The 22,805-nt window shown below is 35.9% G+C and overlaps 1 protein-coding gene across 2 annotated transcripts in view; it reads right to left on the reverse strand.

Moving 5' to 3' along the window:
- Nucleotides 1-2,462: 2,462 nt before the first annotated feature.
- CCDC138 (coiled-coil domain containing 138) overlaps nt 2,463-22,805 on the reverse strand; it is a 35,185-nt gene continuing 14,842 nt past the window's right edge. For both annotated transcript variants that reach the window (XM_051772748.1, XM_051772749.1), the window contains 3 exons: nt 21,115-21,291; nt 3,910-4,048; nt 2,463-3,041 (listed from right to left, as the gene is read on the reverse strand). In XM_051772748.1, the coding sequence (XP_051628708.1) occupies nt 2,870-3,041; nt 3,910-4,048; nt 21,115-21,291 (488 nt within the window). In that variant the 3' untranslated portion in view covers nt 2,463-2,869. The remainder of the gene's footprint in view (nt 3,042-3,909; nt 4,049-21,114; nt 21,292-22,805) is intronic.

The following is a 22,805-nucleotide window of genomic DNA, read 5'->3' on the forward strand; positions in this document are numbered from 1 at the left end:
ATGTGGCCAATTTGAGAGAAATCTATCCTTTCCAAAACCCAACCCAAACCAAATCCACAAAAGACAGCAGAGAATGCAACTGACTTCCTCTGTTCCCATTCCCTATAGAGACTGCCAAGGTCAGTCAGGGGCCAACAGGATGGGGATGCTTGAGCAAGGCCATGACAAGGACTGGGGTGAGCACCTGGGGTGGGCACCTGGGGTGGGCTGGCTCACAAGACTGATGTTCAAGGCAGTTCAACAAGCAGGTGTTTACAAAATTTGACACACCAAACAGAAGCAGAAATACCGGTGGGTTAGGTATAATATTATCCTAGTACCTACCTCTGCCTGTTAATGACAAAGGCCAGCTAGGTTATCTGTGCTTCTAGTGCAGACAACTTTATTAGTTAGCTTCATTACTCTATATAATCAGTTACAAATTGAAACAGAATAAATATGAAATCTCCATTTCTATTTATTATTTTTGATCATTTGATCCATTTTTGATAGACTGACATTTTACTTTCCTTGAAGTTGCAAGACAAATTTTTCACTTGTATTTATAGGCTGCATGTGCTATAAAGCCATGCACGTTTGAAGATGCAATGCAATGCAAACTGGAATCTGATGGTAAATAAAACCAATCCCAAATTCATCATTGTTTTAGCTTTCTAGATATTAGGAGGCTTCATAAACATTTCTGCATTAAGAGGATTGATTAGTAATAAATTTGAGAAAAAAATCATGGCATGGTTTATATTCTTTAAAGATCTTCACTGCAAAGTTTATGACAATGTACTAACTACTATAAATTATCTGTTAACAACTGGCTTCACAAAAATTCACTTCTACCATTCAGAAGTCCAGCCTCCATATAAGCCTACCAGAGTGTGTTTGTGATATTAGTTGTTTACCTAAGAATTATTACAGAGTCAAAAATCACATGCACATTTTGAAACTTTACTATAGAATCACAGTCACAGAATGGTTTGGATTGGAAGGGACCTTAAAGATCATCTAGTTCCAATCCACCTGCTGTGGGCAAGGACAGCTCCCACTCGACCAGGTTGCTGAATGCCCCATCTAACATCAGTCTCACCCTTGGGTCAGCAATTTAATTGCATTAATATTTAACAGATTAAACCATACTTTTTTCTTTTTTTGCATTTTAACCAGAAACCTAACATTCAGACCATACAAATTTGAAATCAACTGTGATTTAACTTTCCAGACTGTAATATAAACCTGCACATAAATCACAAAGGGCCAATACTAAAAGCTACACCAGTATCTCTTTGTACTGCACTGCCTTTGCCATCATTAGACAACCACCTTGTGTTAAACTGGGACCACAAGGAAGACTAGTAGATTAACAAACAACAGCAATGAAGGCTGAAAATTAAGAGCACAATCAACATTCTTGTGGGTGTAAGAAAGCTAACAACTCTCTACAGGTTTTACTGGTTACTAATTTTGTAGTATTTTTAAATGGTAGTAGATGGAGAATTACATGAGCACTGGGAACACTCTTCCTAAATAAGAGGATTTTGTCTCCAGCCAGATGTACTCCAGCCACAGTGCAAGCTTTTGCACTGCTGGTTAATTTGACAGAAGACCGAAACTACTGATGAAGAAATACTTAGTTCAAAACATACCTGATTGTAAGCAAATGTTTTTAGCTATGATTAGTGTTATTTAAAAATTACCTAGAATTGGTTTCCTGCCCAATACACAGTGCTTGCTCTCTCTTCTGGACATACTTGGTGCCAAATCTAGTGTAGACTCCTTTCATAGAAAACCTTGTCAGAAGTATTAAGTCAAATTGCTAGAAAAATATTTGCAGTTAGAATTAAACTTCAAAAGCAGTTCAATGACTTCTGGCAAAAAAAATACAAAAAAAAGTATGAAAAGGAGAAATAAACCTCTGAAGTTTTATACTGACGTCAGTGTTAATCAAAGACTGAAATACAGCAGATCTTTAAGCTTTAACTGCATTTTGAATTTTACAAATAAAGAGTTTCAGTAATTACAGTACAAATCAGAAATGGAAGACTAATTTGAATTTTTAGAAGTATTTTTAAAAAGTATAAGAACTTCTGAAGACTGATCTGTGGCAGACAAAAAATACATCCATACGCAGAAAAGAAATGTGGGTACTACGAGGATTGTATTGCAAATTAATACAAAACATATCAGAAACAATAAAATACAATAATTTTACAATAGGGATTACTATTGCCAGGCATTTTAAGAAATGCTTTTACTTACATTTGCAGAGACATTACAATCCAAAGTTGCACTAGAAATTTGTACAAAGCAGGATAAAATACTAAATGTCACTTAAATACAGGAAATGATCATACAAACACTAAGATATTCTGAAATGAAACCAACAAAAATTCTCATTCAATACATCTAGTTATGTTAAATCAAAATCTGGTTTTAATCATTAAAACTGTAATTATCTCAAAAGGTAATTTGGTAAGATACCTATCTGTTATTTATCAACCCTAAAATTTATACAGTTTTCTGAAGAGTCAAAGGTAACTAAGACTCATACCTGTAAGGAAAGGCTGGTATTTCTGATCTGTTTACTCAAAGGATCCAATTCCATAGATTGCATGAGTTACTCAGAACAGTAGCATTATTTCACTTTGTTAAAAAGTATTGAAGAAAGCCACTTAGCATATTACACAATTTTTCATTTTCCTTTTAATGAATGAGAATCTCTTTTATCAATGAGAATCCACACAATACACAGTCAATTATACAATCCTGGAGTTCTGCTTAATTTATTTATAAAAATCAGTAAAAAAAAAGTCAAATTTCAAGTAACATAGACAGTTGTATAAATTAAACAGAATAATTATTAGATTGAAAGATAGTGCTAGTGACTTGTGCTTAGACTAGAGGCAAGAGAGTTACCCCTCAACAATCCCAAATTCAGCAGAATTGAATTGAGGTTTATAAAGAGGAAGGTGTGATCTGGATTTGTAGTCCTATGCAACTCTTGAATCATTTGGTGAAGAGCAAACAATTCAAACATCTTCTTATTGCTTCTGCAAAAGATTTGAAATAAAGTAACTGTCAACTGAAAATTGAGAGGTTTCATTTAAACATTAAAGATGCTATAGAAAATTAATTTTTAATGAAGAAAAATGTGCACTATATTGGGAGTTTCATATAATTCTTCTATGTTGCATACAGTATTTCTAAGCAGAAGGTTATCAATGTATTGTAAGCAAAATCTTGGCAAAAATTACCAAAAATTATCATTTTGGTACGTAGTGGTATGTAGATGTAGTATAATGAAAGCTCAAGGAAAGACTGTAACAGGGTTTTTCACTCATGTGAAATAAGATTCCAGAGACAATAAATAAAAAATTTAAAATAATTAGGATTTCTGAGCCAATTTTGCTTTTACTGTATTTCTAATGTCAGTTATGATTTATATTAGATTGTTTTATAGGAAACCTTTTTTTTCCCTAGAGTTCAATTTTATTCCTTATAAAAATGAAAATCTCAGTTCTGTCAACAGCTTTAAGTCTACTGTAAAAAACTACTCAGTTTAGATACTGACTTTCGTAAATGAAACAACTCAACATTAAGAAACGCACCAATGGAGATCAGCAGCATATTACCACTGATTTGATGACCTCTGTTACAATAAACCAATAACCAGTAAGCAATGGGAACATATTTTTAAAAGATTAACATTTCCAAAAGGGCTTAAACGGCTCAAAACTTCAAATTTCGTTTTTGAAGGAAATGAAAACTGATGACACTAGAATGCAAATCACAGATGCGACTAAATTTTCAAAGGAGATTACTACCAAGTATCCAAGTAAAACTGAACGTCAGAGAGTCCAAGTCCCCAAGTTTACTGATCTAACAATAACTAACAGAAGAATGGTAATAAAGAATTACTTTATTCTGGAGAGTTTTTGCAGTATAACACAGAGCTTTTCCAAAACTGGAACATCCAGCTTAGAACTTCGAAGCAATACAGAACAAGTCTGGAAGAAGGGTTCATTACTGCACGCTTCCAGGAAAGGTTGTAAGGAATCTGTAAAAGGAAATAATTTAAAAACTGTATCACAGAGTTCAGTGCAGGGAAAAGTACAACAGCTACTGAGAACCTTTAGAAGGTTTTAAATGCTTCATGTTGTGCAATTACTAGAAAAATAAAATAATTCAGTTTATGCTGCGCATGTGATACAAAAGTCAGGTAAAACTAGAAACTGAAAAAATGCAAGTTCCTAAGAGTTCTGACACTACTGATCCTTGTACTAAAACAACATCTATTCCCTTGAGAACAATGGAAAACAGGAAACAGAACAATTTAAAACTCAAATAAAAATTCTTATATTGGACATGTTTATTCAATGCTCATTTATCATGATTCTTTCCTTTTGATGACATGAGTGGAACATTAAGCCACACAAAAAGACTCAGTGTCATGGTTTAGGAATGGTGCTCCCCAGCTTGGTGCTTCCACTGAGACTCTCCAAACTGTGCTCCCGTTGAGATAAGAACAATTTAATGGAAACAGCAATGAGATAAGAAAACAGTTAACAGCTACAATATTAATAACAGAAGTGTACACAAGAAAGAGAATGATTCACATGCAAAAAATACTCACTGTGGAGCTCAGCTCAACCCAATCACAGCCACGCCACCCCAACCGCTCCCTCTGGCTCGGAGCCAGCGTTACCCACCGCTCCTCCCAGTCAGAAGGAACCCCTCAGTCAGAAGGAACCCCTTCTCCCTTCCCCACCCCCACCTATGAGGTGAGGTGGTACAGAATAACCTCTGGGTCCTGGCTATGACCCCTCCTGGCTGCTACAAAAATTGACCTTGTCCTGACTGGAACCAGGACACTCAGAAAGAATATTTTAAGCTGCTGCAAATCACATGGACAGGGATAGCACATGTAAGAGATTGTGTGAGACCTGACAGCCTTTCATTATCGAAATATTGTTCCCGTACTCTGTTTCAAGACAGGCAACATAATAATTGAGAAGCAAAAGAAAGTGCTGGAGAACAATTAAATACCAACAAAACTCCCTTAAAATAGTGGATGAGATTTTATATCACACTGTATAACATTTCCCTGTACCCTGTTTCCCAATATCTAATCACTTCAGAATAAGATTAAATCTGTTCCTTCATTATCTCAGTCTTGGTTCTGATATTACAGGTTAATTTATAGCACAAACATGGACAATTTGTTTTTCCTTAAAATTAATAGTCTTTCATACAGCATAGGGTATTTGCATTAGTAGAATACAGATATGAAGAAAATACTTTCATGTTCACATAATGTTAAAATATTTAGTGTGTTCCACTTAAAAAGAAACTGCAATATGCAAATTATAGCATAAATCAATAAACAAGACATTAAAAAAATTCTCTGCACATACGCTGAATACTGTAACTTAAAAATAGGATGTCAAGATGCTTTTATCAGTACAAAAAGGACTGGATGCATGCTTTGGTCAAAATTTTCCTTCTCCTTGTCCAAGGACATACAACTTATTGAATATAACAAGTAGCCTTGGAGTGAATTCAAGGTTTTAATTTATTTCAGAAGTTTTACTGATACAACATCAGAAGAAATGCTACAGAAAAGTATTCGGAGTAGGGCTTAAAAAAGAAGTTGACTTGGCATTTAAAGTCAGCCTGAAAGCCCAAACAACTAATTTTCTCATAGCTGAGCATTTATACTGAATATTCAATAAGGATCCAGTAATTCCTATTCCAACAAATGACCAAGTGCCACCTCCTTGATACGGTGAACTCATGAAACGTGGGCTTTTGCTGCTTTATACTCTCAGATCAAGAGACTGAGAAACATCAAATGCCTTTAGCATAGATCAGGGAAACTATGGCCATGTGTAATCTTTCCCCTCTTTTCAATAGAGGTGGTTTTGGTAAACTGATTTAAAATGCTGGATTCAACAAAATAATAGGATGTGTGGATGGAAACCATACAGATGGAGGATATTAACAGAGTTTGGAAGCAAGAGGACAACCTTGCAGCAATAAAAAGCAAGATGACAACTGATGCATTATGAAGTTTGGAAAAGGCAGGCAGATGTTTTGTGGTTTCCATAGCTGAAGTTTCCTCTGTTCTCTACCCAAAGCAAAAAAAAACCTTAATTATTCAAAGAGATATACATTACTGAGGCATAAATCATTATGAATTAATCTGGTTTTATGTTTACATCTACTCCCATGTTTCTTGCATTTTTTCTACATGTTCAATCCACCTATGTATACTGTTCTCTCACTTTTAGTACTTTTTCCAGTTACAATTTTCAGTCTCAAAATTGTAATAGCAATAAACATAAAACCCGAATGAAAGTAAAGAATAAAAATAAGCACTAATCAGTAAAAAATATACTGAAAAAAAAGATAAATCAAGATTCTATTTCTTGTTTCATTTTACCTTATGGTCTTCAAGGCATACCACTTCTAATATTTCCTTTACTATTTCTGTACTTTCGCTGTAGAAGGTATTATTTTTCAGAAACTGTCATATAAAAACCCTCACGGCTATCTGTCAATTACAGCAAACAGAAAATCCTTAGACGAGTTCACCATAAGTGCTACATTCAGTGACACATGACTGACAGACACTCAAGATTCAGTGCTCTTTACTGAGCTACTGCTCTCTGTGACAGAACTTTGAGGTTATTAAGTATATACAGCAGTGTCTTAAACCTGGAAAAATAATTTAACCCAGGATTCATTTCTAGTATGATGGTGTAAATCCCTAGGGAGTCTAAGTTGTTAAAATCCAGGAGAAGAGGTGAAAAAACCATGAATAGAAACAGCAAGTAAGTAAACCACAATGAACACAATCTACCACCTCAAAAGTACTTCCTGACAAAATATTTCTATCACTTAAGATTGTTTGAAGTAAAATTTCTATACAGATAGCAAAAAGAGATAACCTTCTCTAAAGCAAGAAAAACCTAGGACTACAAATTACATAGTCCATAACTTTATAGAAATTCTACAGAACTACAGTTTTATAGAAATTATTCTAAAATTTGCTAAAGTTCCCACAAATGACTGCCTATTCCCAAGAAACAGAAATGGTCCTATCAACTTGCACTGCACCACTGCTGAAGTCTGTTTTAACAACAAAAACTTGAAACTAAGCATCTCTTACTTAGCAAAGATGCCTATCAGAAAGTAAGAAAAGTATAAGTAAACATGTGACAATATTGACATTCAAGAAGTAAATTGAGAAGGAGGGTTTATCTTCTTTCTACTGACTGTTAAAACAACAAATGGTTTTATAAAACTCTCATTTAACATGACTTCTGACTCTGTTGAACTCTGATTCATGAGATCTGAAGGTTAACAAAGACTGCTTCGATGAACAAGGCAATCCTACAATTTATTCCTATACATATCCTTAAATAGCCATAAAATGCTTTCAATTCCTTTTCTGCAGGGTAAACAAATACCATATTCTGCTGACCTGGACATTTCTTTGCTGCCTTGCTCTTACTGGTTCCTTAAGTATATTACATTAAAAAAAAATTATATATATATATATACAAACACACACACACACATATACATCCTCTAAGAATGGTTTTGACTGTGAAGTTTACAAATTAATGTAAAAGACAGCATTACTTTTAAGATAAGAGGATTTTTCCCATAAAACAGAAGGGCCAAAGTGGAAATAATTTCTAAAAGTTCATAAAGTTCAATCAAATGAAAGCAAACTGATAAAAGCAGATGTTTAAATGTACTTTCTGTAAACTGCTTGTATACTCACTTCAGGTAAGTTTTTGTAGAATATATTCTCAGTAATCAGAAAATGAACAAAACATATAATTTAAATGCAACTCTAGCTGATTACTAAAAGAATATAAGCTTCACCTTTTAAAATATTTTGGTGGCTTAGATCTGCATTGATTTTGCTTTTATTTCACTATTTTAGAAAAACTAAATTGGAATTCATCCTGGCAGGACTTTGTCACAATTTAAAATACCTACAAAAGTGTCCACTGGTATGCTTAAAAAAATTGCAGGATGTTGTAGTTGCATTAACTTAGCTTGACTGGTAGACTGCAATGAACAATGAGCAATTTATCACTGTTGACAGAATTCATCTGAAATTTACCCTCAAAGTAATCAGTCACTCACAGCACAAAATCTCACCAGCTATAGTTATCCAGAAAATTGTTTCATACATAAAGCTATGACACTTCAGAAAATTAAAATGACAACTCTAAGTTCATGTTTTAAGAAATTAATGATTACAGTTTTGTAACACTTCTAATTGTGTGAGGATCTGCTGGGAGAAAGGGGACCACGTGACAGCAAAGCAAGTGAACGATGGACCACTGTCTACTAGTGTGGAAAAGTTAACTAACACAAAAGTTAACTATGCACCACAGTAGGAACACTTCAAAGGAAACAGCAATATCACTGGCTTATATCCAACTGTCTATAGCACAGTCATCTGTAAGATTTCAACCATTTGCTGAATTTACCATTTTCTCCTGTAATCAGTAGCCAGGACTGTTAAGTGTCGGTGCTTAAAGCTCAGTGTAGATGCTCACATAGGTGACACTGAGTTAACAGAGCCCAAGCGACAACTTCAGCTGGTCACCCAGTATGTGTTGATCTCAGCATGATCTGAATTGCTCCTCAGTTTTCTAGGCTGTGAAGACGTTTACACAGACATGAGACAGGATGTATAAGAGACCAATATCATTCTCAAATGGCAACTGGAGGTTACATCCAGAAAAAAAATTGTAATAGAAAAGGTTAAAAAATTAGCAGCAATATTTATGCCACAAGAGATGCTTGGAATGAAAAGAAGCCTATAAAGAAAAGAAAAAAGGTCAGAAAAGAAAGCTATGCCTTGGAGGTCAAAAACTATAAAAAGAATACTATGAAAAGTCAAGTTAAGTCAGAAAAAGTTATGTTTCTTAAGAAAAAAAAAGTTTTCCCAGATATTTAAGTAAAAATAGAACAAAAAAGCGGTAGTGGGGTCATCTCACTAACCAGGCCCACTAAATATAAGACTTAGGGCAGCACGCCAATGTTTGAGGAACCGTGTGAGGTCCTCTGGTCTGGAGGTCTTCAAAATTAGGGCTTCTCATCAAAAAATAGTTACAAGGTCAATAGTATATCTGAAGTGCATCTACATCAATGCATGCAGCGTGGGCAACATAGAGGAGGAGCTGGAAGCCATTGCACAGCAGGAAAACCATGACATTGTTGCCATCACGGAGACATACTGGATGACTCACACAACTGGAGTGCTGGATGGTTCAGAAGGGACAGGCAGGGAAGGAGAGGTGGTGGGGTAGCCCCATATGTTAGGGAGTGTTTTGACTGTCTAGATGATGATGGTGATGACAGGGTGGAGTGTCTGTGGTTAAGAATCAGAGGAAAGGCCAAGGCAGATATTCTGTTTGGAGTCTGTTATAGACCACCCAACCAGGATGAAAAAGCAGAGGAAACAGTATATAAGAATCTGCGAGACATCTCATAACTGCTAATCGTTCTCATGGGAGACTTCAATTTACCAGATATCTGCTGGAAATACAATACAGCAGACGGGAAACAGTACAGGATGTTCCTGGATTGTGGAAGATAATAGCTTCCTGACACAGCTTGATGAAGGAGACAACCAGGGAAGATGTCCCATTGGACCTGCTGTTCATGAAAACAGAAGGACTCATGGGTGATGTGGTTGTTGGAGGTCATCTTAGGCACAGAGATGACAAAATGATAAGAGTTTTTGTTTCTTGGACAAGTAAGGAAGGGGGCCAGCAGAACTACTAACTGGGACTTCCAGAGGGGCAGACTTTCACCTTTTAGGAGACTGGTTGAGAGAGTCCCTTGAGAGGCAGTACTGAGAGGCAAAGGAGTCCAGCCAGGAAGGTTGGACATTCTTCAAGAAGGAAATTTTAAAGGCACACGACAGGCTGTCCCAACGTGCCAAAGGACAAGTTGGTAGGGAAGCAGACCAGCCTGGCTAAACAAAGAGGTTTGGCTGGAACTCAGGAAAAAAAAAAAGAGTTTATGGCCTTTGGAAGAAGGGGCAGACACCTCAGGAGGACTACAAGTTCTGAAGTTCTGCAGGGGGAAAACTAGAAGGGCCAAAGCCCAAATAGAATTTAGTCTGGCTATTGCTGTAATAGACAATAAAAATGTTTCTATGGATACATTAGTAACAAAAGGAGGGCTAAGGAATTTTTCCATCTTTTACTGGATGTGGGATGAAAACACAGTGACAAGGGATGAGGAAAAGGCTGAGCTGCCTTAATGCCTTTACCGTCTCATAGCAAGACCAGTTCTCTTCCACTTAGACACACGCAAGTTTACAGGGTCAGAGGAGATCCACTCAAGGGTACTGAGGGAGTTGGGGTAAGTGCTCACCAAGCCACTTCCCATCATTTACCAGCAGTCCTGGCTAAGTAGTGAGGTCCCGATTGACTAGAGGTTGGGAAATGTGACATCCATCTACAAGAAGGGCCAGAAGGAGGATCCAGGCTGACCAGCCTGACCGTGGTGCCAGGGAAGGTCATGGAGCAGATCATCTTGAGTGCCATCACACAGCAGGCCCAGTCAGCATGGATTTTAGAAAAGCAGGTCCAGCTTGACCAACCTGATCTCCATCTATGACAAAGTGCCCCACTTGGTGGATGAGGGAAAGACTGTGGATGTTGTTACCTGGACTTTAGTAAAGCCTTTGACACTGTTTCCCACAGCATTCTGCTGAAGAAACTGGCCACTTGTGGAGTGGATGTGGGCACTGTTTGATGTCTGGTAAAAAACAAGTCAGGAAGCAGCACTTCACGAAGAGAGAACAGTCAGTGGAATATATATGTTGGATTTGGACTAAAAAAATAGCAAACTGAACATATGCGCCCTTTTGTAATAAAGTAAAGATATTTTCAGGAGTTAAAGCAGACAAATAAAAAAGGAAATAAAATGTACTATAGGTTTATCTGTAAGTATGTGTATAGGAACTATAGGTATGTTGACACAGAATAGTCACATACTTTTCTAGTAAAGAAATTCTACAGCAATTATAATTCATCTAGACTTCAATATCATTTGATAAAGCAACACATGTAATATTATACTGGAGAAGATGGGGGTTAGAAGAATGACTGGAAGGTCCTTCTAGGTCATATAGTGTAAGGAATTGGCTAAAAATGAACTTCAGTTTTAAATACTGATTTTTGCAATTGTGCTTATTTGGTGTATTAGTTAATGACTATGGTGTGCAGATAGGAATAGTCTAATGAAATCCTATGCTGGAACTGCCAATTTAGAATGCAACAGGTATAAAATACATGGAAAACAGAATTATCTTACTTGCTAGAATAGCAGAAGCATAAAGATGATACATTAAGAAAAAACAAACATTTTTCTTGGAAAATCATTGATTAGAAACATCAGAGGATGAAAACTTTTGGTGTGCTGATTGAATTCAGTATGTCTATGAGCAATCAACATGGTCTAACCATTAGAGACTGATTCTAATGAGGCCTGAGAGAAAAAAACATTTTACAAATAATCTAGACAGCATTTCAAATCGAAGCTATAAACTATTATGGGTTACTTTGTTCAATAAAAGGTCTAATGAACTACCAGAATCACAAAAGGAACTGTAACTTCTCTTACAGAGAACATCTAAAGGAGTTTTATTCCAACACTTTTTCTGTCAGAGCTTGACTGCCTTGTTTCCCCTACTCCCATATCTTAGCTCCTGTAATAACTAGCTCAGAATGAAGCACAGTATTTCAAACACAATCTCAAATGCAAATAAGGAAGCCTTTACATAAACAAATATTACCTGGCATGACCTGTAATTCTGTTAACATCAGATTGCAAGTGAGCAGGTAAATAAAATCTGAACCTTGAGAATGCGCAGATGTTACACAAACTGCAAAATTTTTTACTATTGACTTCACAAAACAGCCCTTCTTTATGAAATTTGAATTATGACATTGCTCTAAAAACAGCTGGTTAAAAAGTACAGTACACATGTTTGCTAGTCAAATACAAAATACAATGTGTATAAAATATTTTTTCCTAATTAAATCATACGTAGTTTTAAATTAAACCATTTTATGGAAAGCGATAAAACTGTAAACTGTTTATTAATGAAATGCAAGTTTAGTAAATAAGAGCAAACAAGATCCTACTTGAATAAACTTTAGTGTTCTAAAGATTTCACAACTTAAATTAACTGGAAAAGGGATGTGTATATCCACATACTGACATAAACAACTCTTTTTTACATGAAATACTTTAAAAAACTTAGCATTCACATCTCCCTTCAAAATTGCATGCTGCTTATGAACTAGAGCAGTGCCCTAAATGAACAGTGAAGGTTTACTTCTGAGGTGGCTACTTGGCTCTACATAACTTTATATTTAATGGCCCCTTCTATTTCTTACTTTGGAGTGAATGACGCAGAGGTCTAAAATTCAGAATGGCTAAGCATAACATGACTGTTACTAGAACAAGGAGAAAATAATGACAGACATTATTTGTTATTAGACAGAAGGCTTCTGATACTTCATACTAAATTAATTTCATGAAAATCAAAATATTTAAACTAAGCTTGCAATTAATTAACAAAAATATGTACAGAATTTTGGTGTACTTGCTTGCTTTCAACATATACAGGTTGGTCCTAACATTATCTAGGCTGCATTTAACAGAGTTAGAGATACTTATTGTGGTTAAAATCTTAAACTAAAACATCTATTAATCTAACATAATTATTCACTGTTTTTAGAAAAATGAATAAAAATTATAGGATAACAGAGGAAGGATTTCCTTTTAAATGGTTTGTATTTCAACGTTCATCTCACATAAGCTTAAATAATTTTTTTCGCTATAGTTTCAAACAATTCCTCAGGAGAATTGTCACATCTGCCTTTCACAAAGGTAAGGGGGAATCCTATCTTAGTTTGGTATTCACAAACTTGACAATTTTACCTTTCAGTGCTGCAGAATAAGCTCACTTGAAAAGTTACAATCCTGCAAAGTTACCAGTTACCAGTAAACATAATATGATGGAAAAAGTTAAATTTTAATCTGTTTAAGCATACAGGCATTTTTTACTCCATGCTTTACTACTGCTTGTAGTCTGTAAAGTCTCAAAATGCTAAGACTCAAGAGAAACCATAAAGGGGCAGGTTTGAGTTTCCTTGACAGATTCTGACCACTGACATTCTAGAAGTACCTGTAGAACAGTGCACAGTGCATCAGTTATGGAAGCATTCCAATACAAAGGAAAAGAGAAAGTGTCCACACAGGTAGTCCATCTAAAAAGATTCAGTTTACATGTAAATAAGCACAGCTTCTTACTATGGAGACAATCTTTTTATCTTCACTGGCTTGATTAACTTATGAGATGAATACATCTGGACACAGACTTGGTTATCCATGACCATAATATTTTCTTTAAAAAAAAATGAAATTAGAAGTAAGGCTCGGTGCATGTGTAAATACAGCCCACTTTTGAAGTTACTAAAAATCTTCAGTGATGTTAATATGGTTAAGAAATCACAGTTAAGCCCAACCACAATGTGCCTTAACTTACAGTAAACACATGACAGAATAATTCTGAGATGATTTTTTGAATATGCACTTATCTCAATTTGTGAATAAGTACACACTAATGCAAAATATACTCTCTGCAAAACAGAAATAGGCTTGAAGACAAAGAAAATGTAAGTTTTATTGAAAGCAAAGGCCAGCGGTTTTTAATGTCCAATGAGCAGGTAAGTTTTGATTTCATTGAATGAACTTAAGGTTGAGAAAGGGGAACTTATTAATCTACATGACAGAAGTCAGTTATCACTGCAGGAAAAATTTAAGACATATAATGTCTTTGTATAAAAGTGCAAAGGGTGAAACTGAGGCAGGCAGCTCTCTGCTAACAGCAGATTTAAATCAAGCATGAATCAGACTACAATTAACAAGCTCACTACATCCTTTGAAACCCTTTTAATTGATTCACAAGTAAAAAAACCATAGTAAGCTGCTTGAGAAGGGAGAAGACAGGAAGAACAGTATTCGACAAGATTGTATATGACAAGTATTCAACTACAGGGTGATTTAATACTAATGATGTGACGTTCTTCAACACCTATAGAATAAATTTTCTTGATGAGCTCATGTTACTTATTACTAGATGGTTTCCAGAAAGTGTTTCATGTCTGACAGACAGGAACTCTCTTGAACAGTGTGTTGCACCCACTGTCCTAGAAACAAGATCTGCTAAGAAATTTGTAGTCTTAGGGAGGGAACTTTGGGGTATGAAGGTGCCCCAGAAGTCACTGGTTCATAGTATAACAATTTTAATGATTAAAAGTAACTATTACTTCAATTTTTAAACATTAATTTTAATAGTAATTTAAATGAGAAATGGTAAGAGCTATGTTAAGCAATAAATACATTATATGCCACTTGACTAAACTGAAACATCAGCATGAAGCAGTTAATACATTTTGCTCCAAAGGCAGTCAGAGCACTGCATTTGTAGAAATCTATCATCAAGCACATTGGGAATTTATCAAGACATTAAATCTACTTTCTATTACAATGCTATCAGAGAAGATTTTGTTCTTAGTTCTATCTTCAGAAGGGTTCACAGCTTAGAGATGGGACTAAAAGCCAAACATGGTAGCTACAGTGTTGCTTTGGTTCTGTGTTCTCATGTATCTGCTATCAGAAAGTACACTTAGAAGACTGAACAGGTTGAAATGTACCAATTTATGTACCATTATGGACATTTTTAGACAAAAATATTAACAGAACGTAGTAAGAAAAGGGATAAAATAACTTTGTGGAGTTGATTTTCTACTGTCAGGTTCACAACAAGCTGTTAACTCTCACAACTGTGAAATTCAGAAGCAACCTAATCCACTGAAGACAGCTGACTAAACCAATCAGACTTCAACTTAGGCCACTGAGCTCATCTGAAGAAAAATAATTTCTCCATCACGCAAAGAACATGAAATACAACATAAATTATTTAACATTATATTGTTTATACTAACAATTATCCACAACTTCATTTCAGCTGCTTATTAAGTTCCTAGCATAGGCTAAATGAAGCAATTTGCTAACAGAATGCAAATGGTTATGTAAGGACTCAGTTGCAAAGTTTCTGTCCTCAAGTCCACTAACAGTAAAAGTAGTGAACAGAATTCACAGAAGTACTGGAATATGAAAAAATCCCAACACTATTAGAGCATGAAAGTAAACTGAAACTGAACTTCTCTTGACACAAAGTAAACTGTCTGAAATTACTGCATAATATCTTTAGCAGACTCTCACTCTTATGCCCTGAAGAGCTGGCCAAAACTAACCTCAACTTTTTTCACCCCTGACATTCAAAAGTCAGCCTTTGTTCCAGCTTTGAATGTTTTGTATATTAGAAGAAAAGTGATCAGTATAATATTTTACCTCTGCCTTAGGCTTTAACGTCTTTGTAAAAGAGGTGAGGCAAACAAGATTGGCACACACATATATATGTATATATTCTGTATCTCTGACACACTGCTTAAGTTTCAAAACCATTAATGATTGGGTGTTATTGGGTCTGGCTGAGACAGAGTTAATTTTCCCCACAGCAGCCCTCAAAGTGCTGTGCTTTGTATTGGTGGCTAGAAGGGTGCTGGTAACACACCAGTGCTTGGCTACTGCCAGGCAATGCTGGCACAGCATCAGCACTGTCTCTCCAACACTCTCCCTCACCAGTAGGCTGGGGTTGGGCAAGATCTTGGGAGGGGAGGGGATACAGCCAGGATAGCTGACTCAAACTGACTCCCATACCATATGATATCTGCTCAACAATAAAAGCTAAGAGTAAGGAGAAGAGGGAAGGGTGAATTGGAAGGGAAGGAGGCATTTGTTATTCATGACGTTGCCTTCCAGACCAACCTCTATGCATGCTGAAGTCTCACTTCCCAGGAAGTGGCTGGACACCACCTGCTGATGGGAAGCAGAGAATAAAATATTTTGATTTCCTTTGCTTCCATGTGTGGACTTTGCTTTTGCTTTATTAAACTGATTTTATCTTGACCCATGATTTTTTTTTTCCATCTTACTTTCTCCCCTGTCCTGCTGAGGAGGGGCATGATAGAACAGCTTGGTCAACCAAGGTCAACCCACCACACTGGGATAAAATGGTGAGATTATTTTTGGCTGGCACTACACTTCAGATTTATACAATGGCATGAAAAGTCACAGATGTCTGGGAAATACCAGTTCCAGTATACCAATAGTTGGAACGCTATCCAAGTTTTGATACCTAAACCATAATGTAGTTGGTGACATGCATACAATTTGAGATTCCAGTTTGATAAATACATATAAGGTGAATCCATCCAAGAAGTAATGTGACAGTATTGTATACTTGTGGTCTCTGGATGTTGTAGGCTATGGTGATGTAACTAAGTTTCAAGAAACACATACAAATTAGCTTCCCAAGGGTACCAAAAGTCTTAACTATTTCTTCACAGAATTCCTGTGGTGTTAAGACCACTGTGCTCCTATGGCCTAGCTGGACAGGTACACTGGTGTTATCTACTCTTGTACAGAAAAGATGTCAACTCAGACAAATTTTTCATGAAGCTGTGGACCTCAGGTGCATTTTTATTTACAGTTTTAAATGAGCTTCAAACTTGTTTTATGAGATTTACTAGACTGATATTATTTCTGTGGAATATGGTAAGATCTCTCTAACTGAGAATCAAAATGATTAAAGAGTAAACCCTGATCCTAGTACTGACCGAAAAAGTTCCAACCTGGAATCTGAAGTAAGAGATGAACCAAAAAGACCACCTTGACGGCTCATAGTTCATCTTGTGGCTCTAACGAGGAAAGGATGACAAATGATTTTACCATTAAGAATGCAAATGGATAGGCCTCTTGACACAAAGGGGGTCAAAATAAGTTGATACTCCCCTTTTGTCTTTGGAGTAGAAATGAAATGCCTAATCCCTAAGGTTACATTTTCCTCTTTCCTGTCATCTGAGTGAACATTCAGATGTTGCTCAGCAGTAACGTCCTCCCTAATGTCTGAGTACTGAAGGATGACTCTTCTGGTGCCACATATGTGAATATAAACATGCACATATACATACATATATAGAGAGACACACACAGCTACCTACCATTTGCAAAGTGTATATGATCCATGCATGCATTCCACTCAAAGGAGCCAATCTCGTGTTTTCAATGTTCAAAAATGGTGCCCTTTTTTCGGGAAAGGCATGATGCAAAAAGTAATGCAAGAGTAAAAAACTCAGTGAAACTATCTGTGATATTTGCTGCTCATATTTTTTTGCTCTTACTAGACATGGGGATTCCAAGTGAGGTTTCCAAAAAGAAAGTCTGTCACTAGAAGTTGTATAGGGCTCATTTAGTGTAGTAACCTATGCGCTCTCCTTTGTACTTCACACAACTGAGTTGTGCAGTGCAGAGAACATCATCTGCTTCTTCCTTCAGACTGGAACACAGAAGCTCACTGAAACCAGGGGAGCTCCAAATTCTCAATGAGCAAAGTTTCATTAGCCTTTGAAGTGAAGGGGAATTGATCTTTAAACGGAGTATTTTTTGTGGCTTGAACTCCTGATAGTTATCTTTATCAGCCACAGTCTTTAGGGCATGGATGTGCCCAAACATAAAAACATGTGCAGGCACACTGCATACCAGTTAGCATGATACACAGAGATCTTGACTATCAGCTGCCTCTCACCATATAGAGGCATAACTAACGTTATGCCTCTAACCATATACTTCTACCATAACTAACCATATACTTCTTCCCACTGCACTGTGAGAGACTTTTTACAAATAGACACTCTGTTTTATTAAAGTTAGCCTTACCTTTACAGAAGCAAATGGTGTTAACAAACATGGCAGAGAATGGCAGAGAAGTAGACCTTGTCAAATCCTGAAACTCTGGTTTACTGCCTTTTTTTTTTCTTTTAAACTAGACTATTTTGAGGGATCCGTATTGCTTTCATTTTTCCTAAACAGTAGCTATGGGATGCTGACTAGTGCAAAGAAAGCCCTAGAATGAATCATGGCATCTCTAAAATGCCAAAAAAATTATGCTGCAGTTCTACTACCAAAATATTCCTTGTTAAATGTTATTCCCAGTATACCAGGCAAAAAAAAGAAAAAAAGAGTACAGAACATTAACACAACACTATTTGGCTTTCTGGTCACAGTTTCCAGAAGGAACTGAAGAATCACGACCTTATGCATTTTTTTCAGGTTTTGAAATGCCTCAAGCCACCCTCTGGACCACCTTGTGATATAGTAAGTCTTCTCAGACAAGTAAATCACTCTAGAATTAATTATTCCTCCATCTCTGTCTGCTGATACTTCTCTTCCTTGTGAAAAAAGATCTAAGAGAAGAAGGCAACAATCAGAACAGTAAAAGATATTGTGTGTGAATGCATATCCTGAGCTGGCCAAGACTGCTGAACATATAATAGTGAAATCATAAGTACACAGAGTAAAAAAGTACTGAGGAATGTTACCTTTCAGACCTCCACCATTTTCCATTGAAATGGTGGTGCTAGGACTCTCCCAGATTCTTGATGTGAAACTCCTGAGGAGAGATGGAGATGGAGTGCATGGAGGGCTGTGTGCCAGTAGGATGCATAACAGTAAGAACATTAATTTAAATTTGCCATTAAGGTCTTGTACATAGATAGGAAAAGATGATACTAATACCTCAGCTGTTGCATTTGACATCATGTTTTTAGTAAGTGAATGCCTTACCGGCACTGTCAATGTATGAACTTGCAATGGAAACTTGGATTCTGGACCGACTGTACCAGACACATTGTGAAGCCAAAAGCAATGATACTGATCCAAAATCTGAGAGCGTGCATACCAAAACGAAATCTGCTTACTCAATACTGCAGACTCCCTTGTTCTAATTTCTATCAACAGAAATATCCATCTTAGATTAGTATGTACCTTCTTCATATGCAGTTTAAGTAATTTTCCTTAACATATGAGGGAAACCTAGGCTTCATTTCTGTAACATGAGGAAGATAATTTCTTACACAGCAGACAGCCTACATAAGGACCTTAGAGAGGCCTGAACTGCACAGAAACATTAGCATTCATTGCTTACTGTAGAAAAAGTACATGCAGTTACAGGGAGGACTATTGAAACATAGTAGCTATTTCACATCTGATTAACATTTTTCAGTCTGAACAACTAAAATTTAAATCTGTAAAAATACTTCATGAAAAAATTAAAACTTAAAAATTAATGAAGAATAAGAAGAAATAAACCCACTTTTTTTCCCCAACTTAATTTCTAATCACTTCCTCTCTAAACGTATTATTTTTTAACAAACAGAGACAGAAAATTGTTGTAGCAAATTGAAAGAACGGTTAGGATTACAGCAAAAAATAAAAGTCTAGACTTTGCCTTCTGTTGGCTAGATACTGTCTTTTTGGGTAATACAATTCTGTATTTGAGTATATGGCCAGCTACCTATGACTTTACGTTTAAGGCTGCACATGAATACAGCTTTAAAACCGTAAGCATACTGTGAGCATAAATTCTTGTTTTACTCTAACACAGAGGGTCCTCTGAATATTCACTGCCATCTTCTATAGTTTGTCTTTTAATGACTTTTTAATAAGAAACTTACAAAGCAATGAAAACACAGTTTCCCATCAACAATCCTACTTCTCATGGTTAACAACTTCTTGCAAAACACCAACTACGTATTGGAAAAAAGCAGAACATGCCTATAACTTCTGTACTGGCAATTTATTCTACCAAAGAGAAAGGCTCTGCATAAGGCTTTATATCCAGTTGCCAAGAAATAATTCTCAATCAAATGTCAATTCCATTAAACAGTACTCTTACTTCCCTGATTTCACATACGTACAACTTCTCTGAGAAGCGAGAAAGCAAAAATTTGAGTCTCTCAAAATATATCTTCATTATTCTTCAAACTGCAGGCCTCTAGTGTATCAGATTGACTACAGAGAGGTAACAGAAGATGTACTGTTATTGACATTACCCAAAATAATACCAGACACCACCCACTTTGCTTAGGTTGTGACCTTTGTGCATTCAATTAATTCTTTCCCAATCATTTTATCAACCACAGTCATGACTATTAGAAAGAATACCTTAGTGTAAGACTGCATTAACTACATGATCAGAAAAAGAGTCTGCAAGGAAGAATAGAATGTTAGTTAAATATTTCTACACTTACATTGCTACAAAGTTGCTGTTTACTCAATGCTATACCATCCCAAGTCAAACATGTTTTGTATTTTAATCAGTACAATGCATGGTAACAAAACCCTTCCAAAATAACAAACACTTCTGTTCTACAAAGCAGTGAGTGATTTTCATCTTTAAAAAAAAAACAACCACAAAGTTTATTCAATGTGGCACTGGAATGCCTCTCTACCTTCATGTTTATCCAGTTGGTTATCAACTGATCCTTAGTCTGGATCACTTGGAAAATGCTGGGACAAATAGGATTATTAACACACTTCTAGGACCAAAGCACAGTAAAATTCAGCAAAACGACCATCTTGGCACAGTAAAATTCAGCAAAACATAACCATCTCTTTTAGAAATGCCATTTTCAATTATTAGAAACTGAAAAATGATTGTGGATGATCTGTTCATTCAAACTAGGAAAAGAATTTAAATACAACCTTTGTTTTATTTCCACCTTCTGGCAGTTTTTCATGATTTGGCTTCCCTGGAACAGACTGACTACAAAGAAAAATATCGTCAAAATAATACAGTGGAATAAACTGAAATGCCAAACCAAAAAAGAGCAACAAAAAATTCACAGCAATAAATAAGAAAGTAACCAGAACAAAATATAAAACATAGGCGCTGAGAGGGAGCAGAAAACACAAGATGACAGAGAAAATTCAAATGTACGTTTTATGTCTCTAATGAATGTACATGATACAAATGAAGGTTAACACTATGGTAGATCATTTATACATAAGAATCGTGCTGTTTTGCATTGTATTTATGCTTACCTCACCTGTTCTTATCCTGATTTTTAATTTTTTTATTTTTTTTTAATTACCCCAATTTACCAGATTCCATGGTCATCTGAAGTAATCCTTCAAGAGCACTGGAAAGCAGACCTCTACTGGATACTTTTAAGTGACTTAATACAACAGGCACACATTGGTATTCCAAAAATAAGGCCTTCCCTTCATCTGTCTTCAAGTCTATGCGAAGTGAATCAAATGCCTGAGCCAGGTAATCCACTGAAAGATACCAGAATACAGGCAATAAGACTTCTATAACCATAATTTCATTAAGCAATGTGAACAACTGTTTGACAGTTTCCATTGCAGACATATACTTAAAAGCTAAATGGTGAAAATATTAAATTTACTTGTCTGTTTTTATTCCTTAACAATTTATTCTGAGTAGAGAAAGACATTATCTACTATGTTTAAGAAAAATATATTTACAAATGTAAAGTCCTGCAAATATTTTGTTTAAGAGGAAAGAAAATGTAAGCTGGCATAGTTTGAGACAATGTCAAGTTTCAACATCTGGGAAACCTCTATTAAAGGAGTCAATGGCTGATTTGTCTGAGTAGGAGCAATTACTTTCACCAGAGCAACTATTCCCATTCCTTCTGTAAAAAGCAGTAGTTTCAGCACACACATTTTATATTCTCATTCATTGTAGAGTCCATTAAATTCTACTAAGAATGCAGATTAAGTGAACCAATCTAATTTCTTAATTTCCTGATGTCAAATTGTCCTCAGTATCTTGGACTCTCATTGATCATCTGGAGTGCAGAAAATTAAGTAGAAGGAAACAATTTATCCTGCCGCAAAAGTTTAACTGTGGTGCCATCTGCTGGATACTGACATTTAAGGGAAAGAAGATGTATGTTCAAACGTGCTACTTTATCACTAGATCATTAGTGCCATGTGGTCAGAGCGATCAAAATTCATACACAGTGATATCTGACATATGTTTAACATCAGATCATATTTTTCATGTAAAAGGGAACCATGAGAGGCTAAACTGGTTCATTCTAATCAAGATTGTTCATCTGCTTAGGGTAAATCAGTCTCGGCAATGACTAGTTTTGGTATTGCAATTCTTCTCGCATTGCTTTTATCAAACATTTCTAGAAATGTGAGTTGCAATTTAAGAATAATTATCATGCTTCACCAAAATGTCTTGACTGAAATAGTTTCCTCCAACAGCTGAAACACTGTGTTAGTTCATTAATGATGTCAGGGGGGTCTTCCATCATGTTTAAATCCTGTATTTACTGTAAATACTCTCAACATAAATCCTGAACAGGTTGTTAAGCATAAAGACAAACTAATCTTCTTAACTGTCTAATCCAGAAGCACAACTTCCATGAAAAAGAACACTATTCATTATCTATGCATTTAAAATCTTGGCCTCCCAATTTAGTGTCTATCAGGGTGCCAGAGATTGCAGCAATTTTGTGATATGGATCTCTGTTGTCTAAGGAACTGGCCTAATATTCACAAAATATTTCACGCAAGAGGCTAAAAAAAATCAGATGACAAAGCAGGCATCTGATTTGGACATTCTGGTATGGTTTTTCAGGAGTACCTTGATAATTAACATCTCTGTAACCTATCTGAATCTCTTTGTGTTATTAGCAGAATAAATGTGTTACTAGTAATGGCATTTTAAAACAGAAACCATTCAGAGAATAAAAGGTCACGGAAATCAAAGGTAGCATAGAATCATGGAACAATTTAGTTGGAATCTAACCTTC

The sequence above is a fragment of the Manacus candei genome, unplaced genomic scaffold (genome assembly GCF_025592945.1).
Source record: "Manacus candei isolate 608988 ecotype Guabito, Panama unplaced genomic scaffold, ASM2559294v1 h1tg000159l, whole genome shotgun sequence".
Lineage (NCBI taxonomy): Eukaryota > Metazoa > Chordata > Aves > Passeriformes > Pipridae > Manacus > Manacus candei.